Here is a 14,465-nt window from a genome sequence, read left to right as displayed (position 1 = left end):
TCCTGGATCCAAACAACTCAAAAGTGTTTTAAGAACTGCAGATGGGGCTTTCTCTTTGACTTGATCTGGAATTTGTGTAAGACTGGAACCATGGCAGTTTCGCAAGTGCTTTCAGAAGCCAGTGTATGATGTTCTCTGCTTTTTCAGAAGGGAGAACAGTGTGTTGTGGGCACCTTTCATAATACAGCCATAAAACTGGGGGGAACTTAAAAGCGGTGTTCATAGCTATTATTCTCCTTCCACTCCCTAGTCCTGAAAGGGTGCTGTGAGCAGTTTTGCATGCAGCCTTTGGAAACTCTCCACACTTCCCTAAAAGAAAAAAAGGTGGTGGGTGGAGGGGAAGAGAAGCACATGTTTCTTAAATCAATAGGCAGAGTTCATTTTTTGCATTCAGGAATATGGAGAGCTTTCTAGCTTGGCTTTCTAGAACACAACTCTTGCAGGTTTAAGCCTCCAATATCTTGTTTGTTGCTATAACATGGCAACAACACAGTCCATTTTCAAAGCAGCTCTTTTTTACTTAAATATATAATTTAATTAGAGCAGTAGCAGTTAAATTTAGACTCCATATTTCCACACTTTTAAAGGCTTGATAAGTAAAGAATAATTTGTTTTCTTACCAAGATTTTTTTTTACCTAAAATTATACTTGAGAAAAAGCTGTAGAACATAGCAAATATATTTTTGTAGCTGTGCATCTTGTATCATTCCTTTCTTATGAATAAGTTCAGAACTTGGAGTCTTAACATTTTAACTTTACTTTTCCAGAGCAAAGTAGAAGAGATGATTTGGAAGCTTTAGGTCATATGTTCATGTATTTTTTAAGAGGCAGTCTTCCATGGCAAGGCTTAAAGGTAGTGTGCCAATTATTTGAATTTTGTTTGCTCAAGTATTGTCATAGTTTCATAAAATATTTCTGAAGCAACTCAATATCTTTTCAAATTTAGGCAGATACACTGAAAGAACGGTATCAGAAAATTGGAGACACAAAGCGAGCAACCCCCATAGAAGTACTGTGTGAGAACTTTCCAGGTAATCATTTCTTCTGTAAAAGAACTGTCTGTATAGAGTTGACATCGCCAAATTTAAGTTGCTCACTAAATTAAGTTGCCACACCATGGTCATATTTGTGATGTCAGTCGTGCATATTTTCTCTTGACTCTTACCTTCACCATTTTGGTTTAATTAATGTTTAGCATATTGGTGAGGAAACAGGTTTCATTGTTTCTTGTACTCCCCCACATTTTTCATTTGCCTGCTATGTAAGAGGAACTGTTGTTTCGAATAGATTTTATGAAGCTGACCATGAAATTGGTGGCTGGTAGACATGTAGTGAATTCATGAGGGAGATCTCAGAAATCAACTATGCAGCTGCCAAAAGGGCTTTCATCGCTAAGAGTCCAATATCCCATATTGAGAACGATCTCACAATTGGCAAAATATTTGGCTATGAAACATCTTACAAAACTTGTGGTGTCTCCAAAGCTGATAACCTTAATAAACATCTGATAGGGTATTTTGGGAATGTACCTCCCTGAAAAGTTAATACCAGCCCTTTGAACTGTGCCTGGAAACAGACTGAAAGGTAGTGAAAATGGCAAACCACTGGAACGATATGATTACATATTCCTGTCTTGGTCAACAGTCTTGTTGACTTACTTGGGACAAGCTGAGGTTTCTGGGCCATTTTCAAAGGCAACTCCCACATATAGTGCATTGTGTTTGGTTCAGTCAATTGCCAAAACTTAGTCCCCTTTTGTGCACTAAATTTCAGTTTGTAAAAATACTTTTCTGTATTTGAAAACTAAATTAAGGATTAGAGTAGCAGGTCTCTGTTTTTACTGATATTTAAAATTATTTGTTTATTCATGTAGAGGAAATGGCTACATATCTTCGTTACGTGAGAAGACTAGATTTTTTTGAAAAACCAGACTATGACTACTTAAGAAAGCTCTTTACAGACTTGTTTGATCGGAAGGGCTATATGTTTGATTATGAATATGACTGGATTGGTAAACAGCTGGTAAGTGTACAGTTTTAACAAGTACTCTTCTTATGTCCCTGAAACTCATGACAGAATATCTGCTAGCATATAAGCTACTTTTCTGCAGTATAGCAAATACATAGAAGAGACTCCATTGCATCCTCTATTACCTTAATTTTTTTTCTGAAGCCATAGGCAGATATTTCATAGGACCTTTCTCTCTTTGAAAAGAATACTTGGGTTATATTTGTCTTGCATTTTGAGTGTGTAGAGGACACTATTTACTCTGTAAGCAGAACTTTAGCAGTAGGAACTGCAAAAGCTATATCCTGTTTCACATTCCTTTGTATATACCTACCGCTCTGTTATGTTTGGTTGGTCTAATCAAAGGAGCCTAATGAGGTCTTATTTACAGAAACTAGCTCTGAAATCCATGTTCTTTAAGTTTGACAGTATGATAGCCTATAAAACACATATGTTTAATCATATCAGGGCAACTTGTTTGTTCTCATAAGCCACAGTGTTCACAATATGTTAAATCCACAAAATTCAGATAGGGTTAAATGGCAAGTGTAACTTGCTAGTTGTTAGATGCCTCTTGCTACACTTGCTACATTTTCTGATGTAGGACATTAACTGAAGCAACTATCAAGATAACCTACATTTAGCCTTCCAGTAAAATGCTGTGTTTTACTTCCTGGTAATAAGTTTAAACTGTGTAATGGAAGTGTACTTCTGATGTTTTGAAAACCTGCTCTAGTTGAACTGCCCCCCCCCCAATATCTCCCGCTCCTTGCCATCTTCCATTAATTGCCCTGTGGGAACGCTTCCAGAGAAGAGAAAAAGACATCAGGAGCTTTTTCTGTTCCAGCTGGACTGTCCGTTTCTCCCTACTTCTCAGCTGCCCCATGGGGTAGAACCTTGAGATATGCTGAGGTTGCTTGTTGTGCCCCCCTCTTCTCCAAGTGTGCATTTCTGCTGCTTGTGTAAGTTGGCTTGGAAGGATATGTGTCCTGAAAGGGTAAAAAAGGATACTTTAACCTCACATTAGTCTTGCAGGTGGGTCCACAAAGTAACTAGCCTTCTTACTCACATATATTAATGCCACTAGCTTACAAAACCTCTGTGTGATAGTAATTCTTTCTTACCGAAGGCTTCAAGGCTTGTGACTGACTTAATATCATGAAACTTAAGATGCCCTTTCACTCAGTTTTCCAAAATATATGCTGGTAACTTTGAAACCTACTATGTTATATTGCCAGTATTCAACATAATGTATTGTTTGTAGCCTACGCCAGTGGGTTCAATCCATTCGGATCCTGCAATATCTTCCAACAGAGAAGCACATCCTCACAGAGATAAGATGCAACAGTCGAAAAATCAGGTATGCTGTCGGTCAACGTGTGCCATTTGTACTGTCATAGTTTTGCTTTAGTTCATGCTTCCAGTAAAACAGATCTTGTTTTCTTAGTACAGTATTTATTCATACGAGGCTTTTGATTCTTTAAATAAATATACTCTCCGTATGTAATTCTGTATGCACTGTTCAGTGCTTTATTATGTAGTTAGGTTTATGTGTCAGCATGAGGGAGGGAGAGAAAAAGGAAGTGAGAGAGAGACTTCCTGGATCAGTGGAGGCATATTGAAGAGCTGCTTCAAAGATAGTGCATATCGGATCATTATCCCTCCACACCAGCCTCTTTTTCAGATTGAATTTTCTTACCTGCTTTCACCATGGTTAATCATTACATCAGCGCTGACTTAAACTATTGCTATGGTTAACAAGGCTTCCTATTAAAATAGGATTTGAAGCCAGCATCAAACTCAGTTTTAAAATTTGATTTAGAGGGAACTCTGGTTAGTCCTCTGTGGTTACTGTTATTTACCTGTGTAATGATAACCATGTTTTAAATCCAGGGGCGAGGAGAATTTTGCCTAGAGGGCCTGGAAGGAGGGCACACATTGCCTTTCACCTGTCCCTGATCCATTTTTGTTGTTGAAGGTTGCTTTCTTGCCAGTCTCCAGAATGTAGCTTCTTTTAAGAATGATATGAAGTCTTTAGACACAGCTTGAACTTCAGGTGTGAGCAAAGGTTTTGGAATGTCTAGATTTCCCTGTGCTCTCATTGCTAGCTATCTTTTCTTAGCAAGAGCTCTGTAGAAGTCAAACATACAGATGGGGAATGGTTCTAGCTCAGGAATAATACTTGCTGCTTGTTGGTAAAAATTCTAATTGAGATTGGAGTTGCTGCCGTGACCAAAAGCATCCAAGTGTTGAGGTGTATAGTATAATTTTATAGCTGTTCCTGAAACAATTGGTTCAGTGTTTGCCCATAGTTCACGGAGTTCTCTAGAGTTTGTGGGTGGGATTCAGCTAACAAACCCTGCTGGGGAGGCCCATGCTAGCTAACTCAATGGGGCATCCACCTCCCCCTAAAGAAATCTTGGAACACTGCATGTGGGGAAGAGAGGGCAGATTGTTCCGTCAGGCAATCAGAAGTGTGTGCTCTAGTGGAGCAATCTGCTTAGCCTTACACTGAATTTGTCCCCACATATTTTGTATTTCTTGAAGTGGCTGTCATTTTTATTTGAATTATATTATTATCTTTACAACAAGGGCTGATTAAGAATACATATGCTATCAAATATTAACTGTAGCTCAAAGTTGCCAGTATCTTTTGAACCAAAGCTAGTGGTAGCAGCCTGGCCTGGTTACATCTATTCTATGATTTCCCTCAGCAGGACAGATAGTTTTTTCCCAAGCCTAAGGATAAAAGTAAATTGAGAGTAACTTGTGTCTATAAAATGAGTAAATTTGTGCAGCCTGGCTCGAGACTCAGTGTACTTAATAGACTTGACACACAAGTAAAAATGTGGATCTGTCAAAATAATTTCATTTTATTCTTACATTTTGTATAGAAAAATTAAATGGCACATTAGTGTAAACACCACCGCATTAAGTTTCTCATGTTAACTTCTGCTTTAAACTTTGGATTAAACAGTTTTGGCAGGTTTAAATTTTAGCTTTCAAATATTCAATGTATCTATGACAATCTGTATTGTATTGAGTGTGCATGCTATGGAAGTACTGTAGATCTCTGTTTTTAAGAATGACTCATTCAAGTGAGCTTTTTAGAAAGCACAGTTTATCCTGCCCCAAATGTCCCCAAGTATTCCTATTCTGCATGGGGTTTCATGTTTGAAGTTTTTGTTGAACATTTTCAATTACTTACTTTCTGTATATATTAAAAAAACTTTAAACATGTGTCTTTCTGTATTCAAATACATATGTATGCATAATGCTACATGTGCATAGATGCCCTTGTGTTCCTGTGATTTTTTTATTTTAATGTAGAAAACAGCTGATTAGCCGCATGATGTGTTTAATATGTTCTGGGTTCTTATTCCTCCTCTTCCATGCATGCTTAATGCATTGTATAACTGGCAGTCGACAGACCACAGGGCAGCTTGGGACCCCCATCAGGCCAATCCCCATCACTTGAGAGCTCACCTAGCAGCTGACAGACATGGTGGCTCGGTACAGGTATTTTCTGTTATTTGCATGAATATTTCCACATCTTTATATCCTTGGACACACACGCAATGTGTGTAGTTTTCTGCTGAAAATTCTACTTCATAACCAAGTTTGTAACCACGCTCCTTTTGTGGTAATATCCATACTGAAAAAGATCACACAAAATTTGACTTCGTTTCTACAAATGCTTGTAGAAAAATACTCATCTGGATTTTTTTTTGGGGGGGGGAGTGTTTGGTATAGTTGACTGAGTTGACAGATGGAATGACACTCAGTGGTAGTGATAGAAATAACATTGGGGCCAAATGAATTTGGACTGTAGAATATCTGCAAAATATTGTACTACTGGAATGTACGTAAAGAAGCTTTATGCCACCAAGAATAAGTTTTGGTATAGTAGGCTATTATATATCTAATATGCTTGTGCAGATGTCCTTCCACCCCAAACAGATTATTAGTGCTGTTGGTTCTTTTAGTGGTGATTCTTGTTAAACAGCCAGGAAATGGGATGCCTGGCTGCTGCGTTTTCCATTTCCTCATGTAACTGATATGCTAGTGCCACAAGAGCAAATGAACTCTTAAGTGGTATATGGGTGCTGCAGGAGTGACCTTTGTTAGCTCAGGGTCTGGATGTAAGGTATTTCAGTGCTGAGGTTTGAACACATGCATCTCCTTCACATCTTCCACTTGGAAGGCTTTCACTGAATTGGAGTGCGTGTTCAAAAGTAGCTTGTGATTCTATACTCTTCTTGCTTTTTCTCATTGCAAGTGTATCTATCGCTCCATCATATCAGGGGGATTGAATTCGTATTAGTGGTATTGATGACAACATTGAGCAATCTTCTCACAGTAAATACAGAATGACCCTTTTCAGTGGGCTTCCAATTCCTCATGAAAATTGAGTGGCAGATGGGAAGCTCTCTAAGATTCTGCTCTCCCATCTAAAATAAGGACCTGAGTAGCTCTTGCTTCCTTAATTGCAATCATATTGGTCCACTGGTTAATCTTGCTGTTCCCATAATCCTACCAACACTTGTACTTTGTTTCACTAATGCTTATACAAGGATAATTGAGGGTCTTCCTTTTTATTATTGAATGACGCTGTGATAATTACAAATCACTGATACAGAAAGAAGGTACTTTCCTGACATTTTTTTGTCCAGCCATAGTCACGATTAGCTAAAGCATGCTGTTGTCTCAAGTACTAGACAACAATAGAAGCGAAATGCTTTTCCCATACTGAGCGATTTTAATGGCTGTTGAGACAGAACTGGGATTCAGTAGTTCACAGTGAGCAGGCAGAGACTATTTAAGAAAAGTTATTTGTCATTTAATCATCAAAATCTCCAAGCAGTTTGCATAAAATATAAAATATGCATTAAAATGAATGATAAAAGCAGATGTTAAAAATTAGAGAGCCTGATTTTCCCCCCAGTATAAAATGAGCAGTTTTTAAAATACACATTATAAAACAAAACAACAGATTAAAATATTTGTTACATTTACATGTTTGGTAGACGTAGTTAAACAAAAATGGTTTCCGCAGTTGCTGAAAACATTAAAGTGTGGGTACCCTCCTAATGCCAATGGGCAGGAAGCTCCAAAGTGAATTATTATTTGCAGGTGCAAAATGAACATTATTTGGTGCTTGTAAAAGTGTCAGTTCTGGTCACTGAAATGGTCACCGGTCTGTTAACAGCAGCCATTGTTTCTGTAACCTCCAGACCATGCAAGATAGTTCAACTTGCTGCCCACTAGATGATGCAATGCAGGCTGTGAAATGTGACTTCTTTGCTGTTTGCACTGCCACATGGTATGCATGATTATGGGCGTTTGGTTGGCTTCATGGTGAGACTTGTACCTCTTGTACTCTAGTCATCCAGCTTGCTTCCTATCCCATAGCTCTTCAGAATACCAAGGAGCCACTAGGGCTGCACAACTCCAGAGAAGAAGCTCAGAAGGAATAGTTTCCATCAGTCTCTAAGGATTGCCCATCCAAATGGATCTACTTCCCTTGCCAGGAGGGAATTGCAACTATCAGTCCAATCCAAAATACCTACTATCATACCCAATACTATAATAATAATAATATCCCAAAGCTGGCTTGTTGAGAGGAAAGTTTTTTTTTTAAAAAAAAAAACCCCTGAGTTGAATATCCGTGTAAAGAAAAGGGATGTCTGTTGTAATTTACAAGTGCACTCATGAGTATTTTTCTGATACTGGTAAACTGTCAGGCACTGTTGATCTTCATGAAGGACATTGTAAAACACCAAATGCCACCATTTATTTTTGCTGTTAATTTTGGTGAGAGCATTCTCACTCCTCACAGTAGTACAAATGAATCATTTTGACTTAGCATTTATATAGAGATCTCATTGCTTTTGTTCAGTAGAGTCTGTTAAGTGGTTCTCTGCTATAGTCATAGTGACAAAGGTGGGAACTAAGCTAGTGTTGTAATGGTGATTATAGGGAATGAGATGACTGTCACTGTCGTCTGACACCTCCGTGACCTGCTTTAATGGAAAAGGAACAAATTGCAAGTTGTTAATCTTGAAGTTTCTGCAATATTTTGTGGCAGATCTTCCTATAAATGATTTGGTATATAAATGTGTTATAAGCACTATTCTTCAAGATATTCATTTCATCAGGATTTTGTGTGCTTGTGCAGTGAATTGGTGAGTTTCCCCATACATGCTTGGAGTCTTATATAGCGGTTGTTTATAGAAATTAGTCCAGTCATAGTGCCCTAACTGATATGTGACTACATCAGAATCATTGAAATATGTAGGTGCAATGCAATAAGTCTAGGTTTAAGTTCTTACTGTGTTTTCAGTTCTAGCTGTCATGGACATTTTTTTATGGCAAGCTGGAATATAAATCTAGCAAATAATTAAAAAGATATCCCATTCACTCCTTATTCCATGTTGAATCACGATGGTTTGTATTTTTCGGGGCATCTCAAATTAGGTAGTAAATTACAAAAGGAGATTTCCTTGGATATGACTTATTGACATATTTTAAGTCCTGTTCTGTTGCTGTGAGCTTTGAAGAAGGTTCCTGAATGGCTTAGATGTTTCCAATTCCTGACTACAACTACCAGAAACTGCTACAGGATCCTTCTACAAAGCATACAAAGAATTAAGCCCATAAATTTAACATCTTGTTGGGCTTGCTGCTTATGTTTGCAAAAGCTCACCTTGTGAACTTCTTGGGTGTTCTTGGGTTCCTGGATAATAAATAAATTTACCTTCACACAAACTGAACCATTTTAGGTTTGAGCTTGGAGTATTTATCTTTCGTTATGTAACATCTGAAATGAGTGGTTAGGTTGGGTTTCCAAATAAAATGTTCATAGCCAAAATTGGAGTTTAAGGTTGTGAATAGCTATTATGAATCATAATATGGAAATAAAAATGTGCAACTTGTGGGAGATCTCAAATACAAGTTTTCTGTAAAACTTTTAAGTAAACTAATTCCGTAGTGACACCTGAAACTTTAATCTTGGCTACTTTCCAATAGGGGACACGGGTGGCGCTGTGGGTAAAACCTCAGCGCCTAGGACTTGCTGATTGTATGGTCGGCGGTTCGAATCCCCGCGGCGGGGTGAGCTCCCGTCATTCGGTCCCAGCTCCTGCCCACCTAGCAGTTCGAAAGCACCCTTAAGTGCAAGTAGATAAATAGGTACCGCTTTATAGGTAAACGGCGTTTCCGTGTGCTGCGCTGGTGCATGCTCACCAGAGCAGCTTCGTCACGCTGGCCACGTGACCCAGAAGTGTCTTCGGATAGCGCTGGCCCCCGGCCTCTTAAGCGAGATAGGCGCGCAACCCCAGAGGTGGTCACGACTGGCCCGTACGGGCAGGGGTACCTTTACCTTTACTTTCCAATAGCATGCAACCTATGTGCTTCTGGTTTAACTTCAGCGCAGGAGAGGCTTGTGCCATTTGCAGCTAAAAAATAGCCTATTCCAGCAAATAGAGTATAGCTATGCAGTTCTATCCCACTTGATTTCAGTAACCTTTTTATAGTGCTGTATTTTTGCTTGTTCAACATGCAAACATTTAGGATTCTACATAAGAGGCTGTTAGCAAATCTATTCTTTATAATCTCCTTTGCAGCACAGATGAATCGGGCAGAGAGCATTGTTTACTGGCACAGCAGTATTGTTTGCTACTAGTGCTAAACAAACACAAGAGTTGGCATGAGAGGGTCAGGTCCCAGTACCAGAGCAATGAGATAGGTTGTCTCTTTGAACTATGAATGGGAACCTAGTTCTGCTTTCATGGAAATGTACACTTCTAAACAGAACACATCCCTTCTCCTACGACCTGAGGACCTGCCGTCATCACTAGCAGGTCAGCCTTGTGTGGCAAAATGTTCTTTGTGTTCACTCTTGTAAATGGGTGGACCGTATGTACTGTTGCCTCAAAAATAGTTTTATCGTGTTGGAAGATATTGGCCTACATTATTAACTTCGGCGGTTATAAAGCACCTGAAAGCATCTTAAAATGGAAAGCTTTAGCCTTGACCTTATGCATTCAAAATAGTCCACTGATCTCATTTACCTATCATTTTAGTAAGTACAGAATAGCAAAGCATCTGTTGGTAGTGATTAGGGTTTTTTGAAAGTCTCAAACATGTGGTTATGGTGCTTTGGGAAATCTGTCTTCAGTTTTATTCTGTCTATTTAGCTTCCATTAAAGCGAATGAATGATTCAAGTTGTGGGGAGAAATTTGTTGGTTGTCTAACACTATTTGACTTGTCAATGTGAGACATAAAAAAGAAAATTCTTCTGACTGTCCATTTTTCTCACTTGCTTTGATTTCTGGAAGAAACATACCGTTCATTGTTAGTGTTTCACTAGCTAGCCTCCTACATTCCTGTTTTACAAAAGTTTGCCTTAGTTCCTGAAAATGTCAGCTGAATAGCTCTGATGAATTGTCTCTTTCACAGTTCTTGTGTTGCAGTAACTTGAAACACTTATAAAAGGTCTTTTTAAAAATGGTTCTCTCCCCCCCCCCCCCAGCAAATTATCCAGACATCTTATTTATTGTGAGAGGCAGATTTCACTTGGGGTTTTTTCTAAATATTTTAGACATGCCTATAGGCTTTTCTTTTCTTGTATTTTCTTTCCTTGTGGGACGCGGGTGGCGCTGTGGGTTAAACCACAGAGCCTAGGACTTGCCGATCAGAAGGTCGGCGGTTCGAATCCCCACGTCGGGGTGAGCTCCCATTGCTCGGTCCCTGTTCCTGCCAACCTAGCAGTTCAAAAGCACGTCAAAGTGCAAGGAGATAAATAGGTACCGCTCCGGTGGGAAGGTAAATGGCGTTTCCGTGCACTGCTCTGGTTCGCCAGAAGCAGCTTAGTCATGCTGGCCACGTGACCCAGAAGCTGTACGCCGGCTCCCTCGGCCAATAAAGCGTGATGAGCGCCGCAACCCCAGAGTTGTCCGCGACTGGACCTAATGGTCAGGGGTCCCTTTACCTTTACTATAGACTCCCAGTTGCTGTTACTTTAGGGCTGGTCCACAGACCAATCTTGGACCTGCCATTTCTCTATCCATCAACTAGGTGATGGCTAATGATGAGCTGGGTGGTGAGGTTCAGTCCTGTTGGGTACTGTTTCATGAAGAGCATTCCCTCAACAGAATGTGTTGGTGAAACAGACCCCTGTAGCCAGCAAGACTGAAAACTGGCTGATGCTTTGTGGTTTTTGTAAGGAACAACTCAGGTTTATATCAATTTTATTTCTTGAAATACACCCCCCCCAAAGTTTTTTCCTGATCTTTGGTAGTACCATGAGGCATGTAGCAAGCAAAGCAGATGTTTGGATGTTATGGATGGGATTAACACAACGTTTCCTGCCAGTGGAAGCCCTGTGCAAAAGGACTTCTGCTTTTACAGTGGGGCCCATCGCTGCGCCCTAGAAATTGGTTATGGCGGGGTGGGAGAATGGCACACACAAAGGGAGAGAGGAGATCATTCCATCTGGCATGCGAAATTCTTGCACACACAGGAAGTTGGTATAGTGTGATGTTTAATTCCGCCCTTTGGTAGAAATTTCACCGCTTGTTTATTAGGGTGAAAGTATACTCAGAAGCAGAAAAGGCTTGAAGAGTGTTTGGTATCACATTCATTATGTTTTTGTGGGCATGTACCTTCATTAAAATGGCCCTTCACAAGACATTCATAGGACAAGCCTTCATTCTCCCTTTTGTAGAATTTATTTTATTTATAAAAAATAATTATATACTCTTATATTACAAAAGTATATCAGAGTAGTTTACAACAGTAGAAACAAGAATACATAAAAACACACAAAGTTTAAAACAAGTTAAAAAACAATAAAGTTCAGGAAAAAGACCAGGAAACCATTGCCTGCATAGGCCTGGCAGAATAGAAAAGTTTTCAGCTGGCATTTACAAGTTGCCACAGGAGGCGCCACTGAATGTTGCCAATGCTTGAAGTTAAAGCTATACTTCATAGTAATAGCTGTTGCACTTTACGGCAAATCCTTTATTGCTAAATATAGTAGTTCTTCACTTTTTTCTCCTTTAACTAGTCAATTTTTTTGTAGATGGCTTTTTCTACAAGCAGTTGGAGAAAGTTTAGTAAAACTATGCACGAGGCTTGAATGGAAAAATAGTTATAACCTAGAAGTAACGCATTAATATACTAATTTCAGCTCCTCATGCTATGAAACAAATATTGCACCAAATATGGGCATTTACTAGTGTCTGATTTTTGGAAATACTTGTAATTGCAGGTTGTAAGCTCAACAAATGGAGAGCTCAATACAGATGATCCTACTGCAGGACGTTCAAATGCACCCATCACAGCCCCTACAGAAGTGGAAGTAATGGACGAAACAAAGTACGTATTATCTTATACAAAATAATCGCTATGTTACCATTACATACTGTGGTATATGTGAGTTAGTCTGTCTTTTCAAGTGTAATTTCCACTATTTTCAGTTCATGACTTTAACTAGCAAATCACAAACTGCTTCAATAGTTTTGCATTTAAACTTGTTAAAAATTGAGGTTTTATTATTTCCACAAAACCTCCAAGGCATAGGAGCATTTTAGTTTTTCAGTACCTAGTTCTCAAGATAGGACAGATTGGAGGGAACAAATACTTGACACGGGAGGGATTTCTGTTGCTTAAAATGGGCAGTGTCATAGTACTACCCAGTAGGGGCATTCATGGTGCGCTTTAGATGCAACTTTTCAAATCACAGGGCCCCCAAAGGTACATGTGACCGTGCGTGTTGAGCCGAAGTGCTTTAAATCCAATTGTTGCTTGTATTTGTCACTTTTTAACTTAGAAAGCTCTCAAAACTACTTACCCAAAAGAATGCAAATGAGTGCAGCTATTCTCTAGGGAAGGCTGCAGCTTGAGTCCCTTTTCTAGGGAAGTAAAGCACTATTGCCACTTTTCTAGGGACTCAACAGAGCATATTTCTTCCTTCCTCCACCTGATTAGTACAGTAAATTGGAGGTGGGTGCATCTTTTCATAAACCCATGTAAGTACCCTTTTCTCTTAACTCCAAATAACTCAAGATCTTCATACGCCAGTGATGTGGTAGTGGTAAAAGGAATAGGGCTTTATTGACACCTAAAAGAACCCCTCTGCATGTGAGCATGGGACACTTTTAGGGTATAATTATACCCTCATTGAAAATTTTGCAAAGCAAATTGCATAGCAAAGAAGCAAAGTTTGTGCATTTGTTGTACTGTAAAATATCGTTTTGGTTCTTGATAACTTCGGTGTTATGTGTTATATGCAAAATGCAGCACTTTTACAATGGATGGCATTCTGATTCTCTTTCCCCTTTGTATTTTCTTTGTATTAGCTGCCAGAAAGTGTTGAACATGTGGTGAGTTCTAAAGTGCAGGCAGGCAGAAAAAGGCTCCAGAGCATTTTAAAAACAAAAGAGCTCTCAAGAGCAAAGTACAATTGGAAAACCATTACAAATGAATTCTAATGGCTTTTGCTATTGGTCTTTTTTAACATGAGAAACTTACTACCTTATCGAGGAGCACTTTTGCCTGCTTCTGTTTCTGCTTGTTTTTCAAATCTTGGTGTACTTTTATCTAATACTTCTAAATTTTTGTTTTAATGTCAATGATTATATGCAGTAGTTTACCTATTGGTATGCCATTATAGAGGGCAGACTATTTTTTTTAGGTGCTAACATCATAAACAATTAAAGCACTATTGCCACTAAGTTATAGCAGATATTTATGAAAGTTTAGTCATTGGTAATTATTTGCTAACTGATAGCTCAACCTGTGTACATTTGCATTTCTCAAATTCATACTTTTGCGTGTTCCCTGATTTCATTGCTGAATGCAATCTGTGCACAAAGCTAATTTTTATCATACTGATTTACTAACCCTGTAACTAAATGGCAGATTTTCTAAAGTGGTGGAAGAGCTTGTCAAACTTCTGTTGTTTGGTATTTGTACCAGACAACTGGGAGACATAGGGGCATTTTCTAGAGGCATATTAAGGTTAAAACAACATAATCCAGTGTATTTGTTTAAACATGGGCTATAAAAATATACAAGCGAACATAAATATATTGGTAGAGGTCAACAGCCTAAAATACATTGATGAAAGCTGTGTAAAGCTGCAGAACAAGCATGGTGTCAGGTACACAATAGTCATGGCAAATAAAATAAATCATAAAAGTGAAAACACTGCTTTTTTCATCTCATTCAGAGAACAAAACTCTTTGAGGGATGGACCAATAATATATCCTATCTAGAGCTGGGAATGATAATCAGACTTTGTGCAAAATCTTGTCACAAAAATAGTGTGCCTCTGGCTGCAATTTGAAGTGAAAGTTTTGCGCCTGCCTAGGAAAATTTCCATGCAGTGCAGAACGAGCAGGCAAAGAAGCATTGCTGCACTGACTGAAAAGATCCTGTCACTGATGACATC

At 38.9% G+C, this 14,465-nt stretch overlaps 1 protein-coding gene across 9 annotated transcripts in view; it reads left to right on the top strand.

Moving 5' to 3' along the window:
* CSNK1G3 (casein kinase 1 gamma 3) overlaps positions 1-14,465 on the top strand; it is a 53,428-nt gene that overhangs the window by 30,338 nt on the left and 8,625 nt on the right. For 2 of the 9 annotated variants that reach the window (XM_083404165.1, XM_083404166.1), the window contains 7 exons: positions 768-853; positions 947-1,031; positions 1,874-2,022; positions 3,272-3,367; positions 5,431-5,526; positions 12,282-12,388; positions 13,372-13,395. In XM_083404165.1, coding sequence (XP_083260291.1) covers positions 768-853; positions 947-1,031; positions 1,874-2,022; positions 3,272-3,367; positions 5,431-5,526; positions 12,282-12,388; positions 13,372-13,395 — 643 coding nt within the window. The remainder of the gene's footprint in view (positions 1-767; positions 854-946; positions 1,032-1,873; positions 2,023-3,271; positions 3,368-5,430; positions 5,527-12,281; positions 12,389-13,371; positions 13,396-14,465) is intronic. The other 7 variants (XM_083404168.1, XM_083404169.1, XM_083404171.1 and 4 more) reach the window with 5 other exon arrangements.

The sequence above is a fragment of the Podarcis tiliguerta genome, assembly GCF_965153285.1.
Source record: "Podarcis tiliguerta genome assembly, chromosome: 11".
Taxonomy (NCBI): domain Eukaryota; kingdom Metazoa; phylum Chordata; class Lepidosauria; order Squamata; family Lacertidae; genus Podarcis; species Podarcis tiliguerta.
The sequence above is the reverse complement of the archived record's forward strand: the minus strand, read 5'-3'. Positions and strand labels throughout refer to the sequence as shown.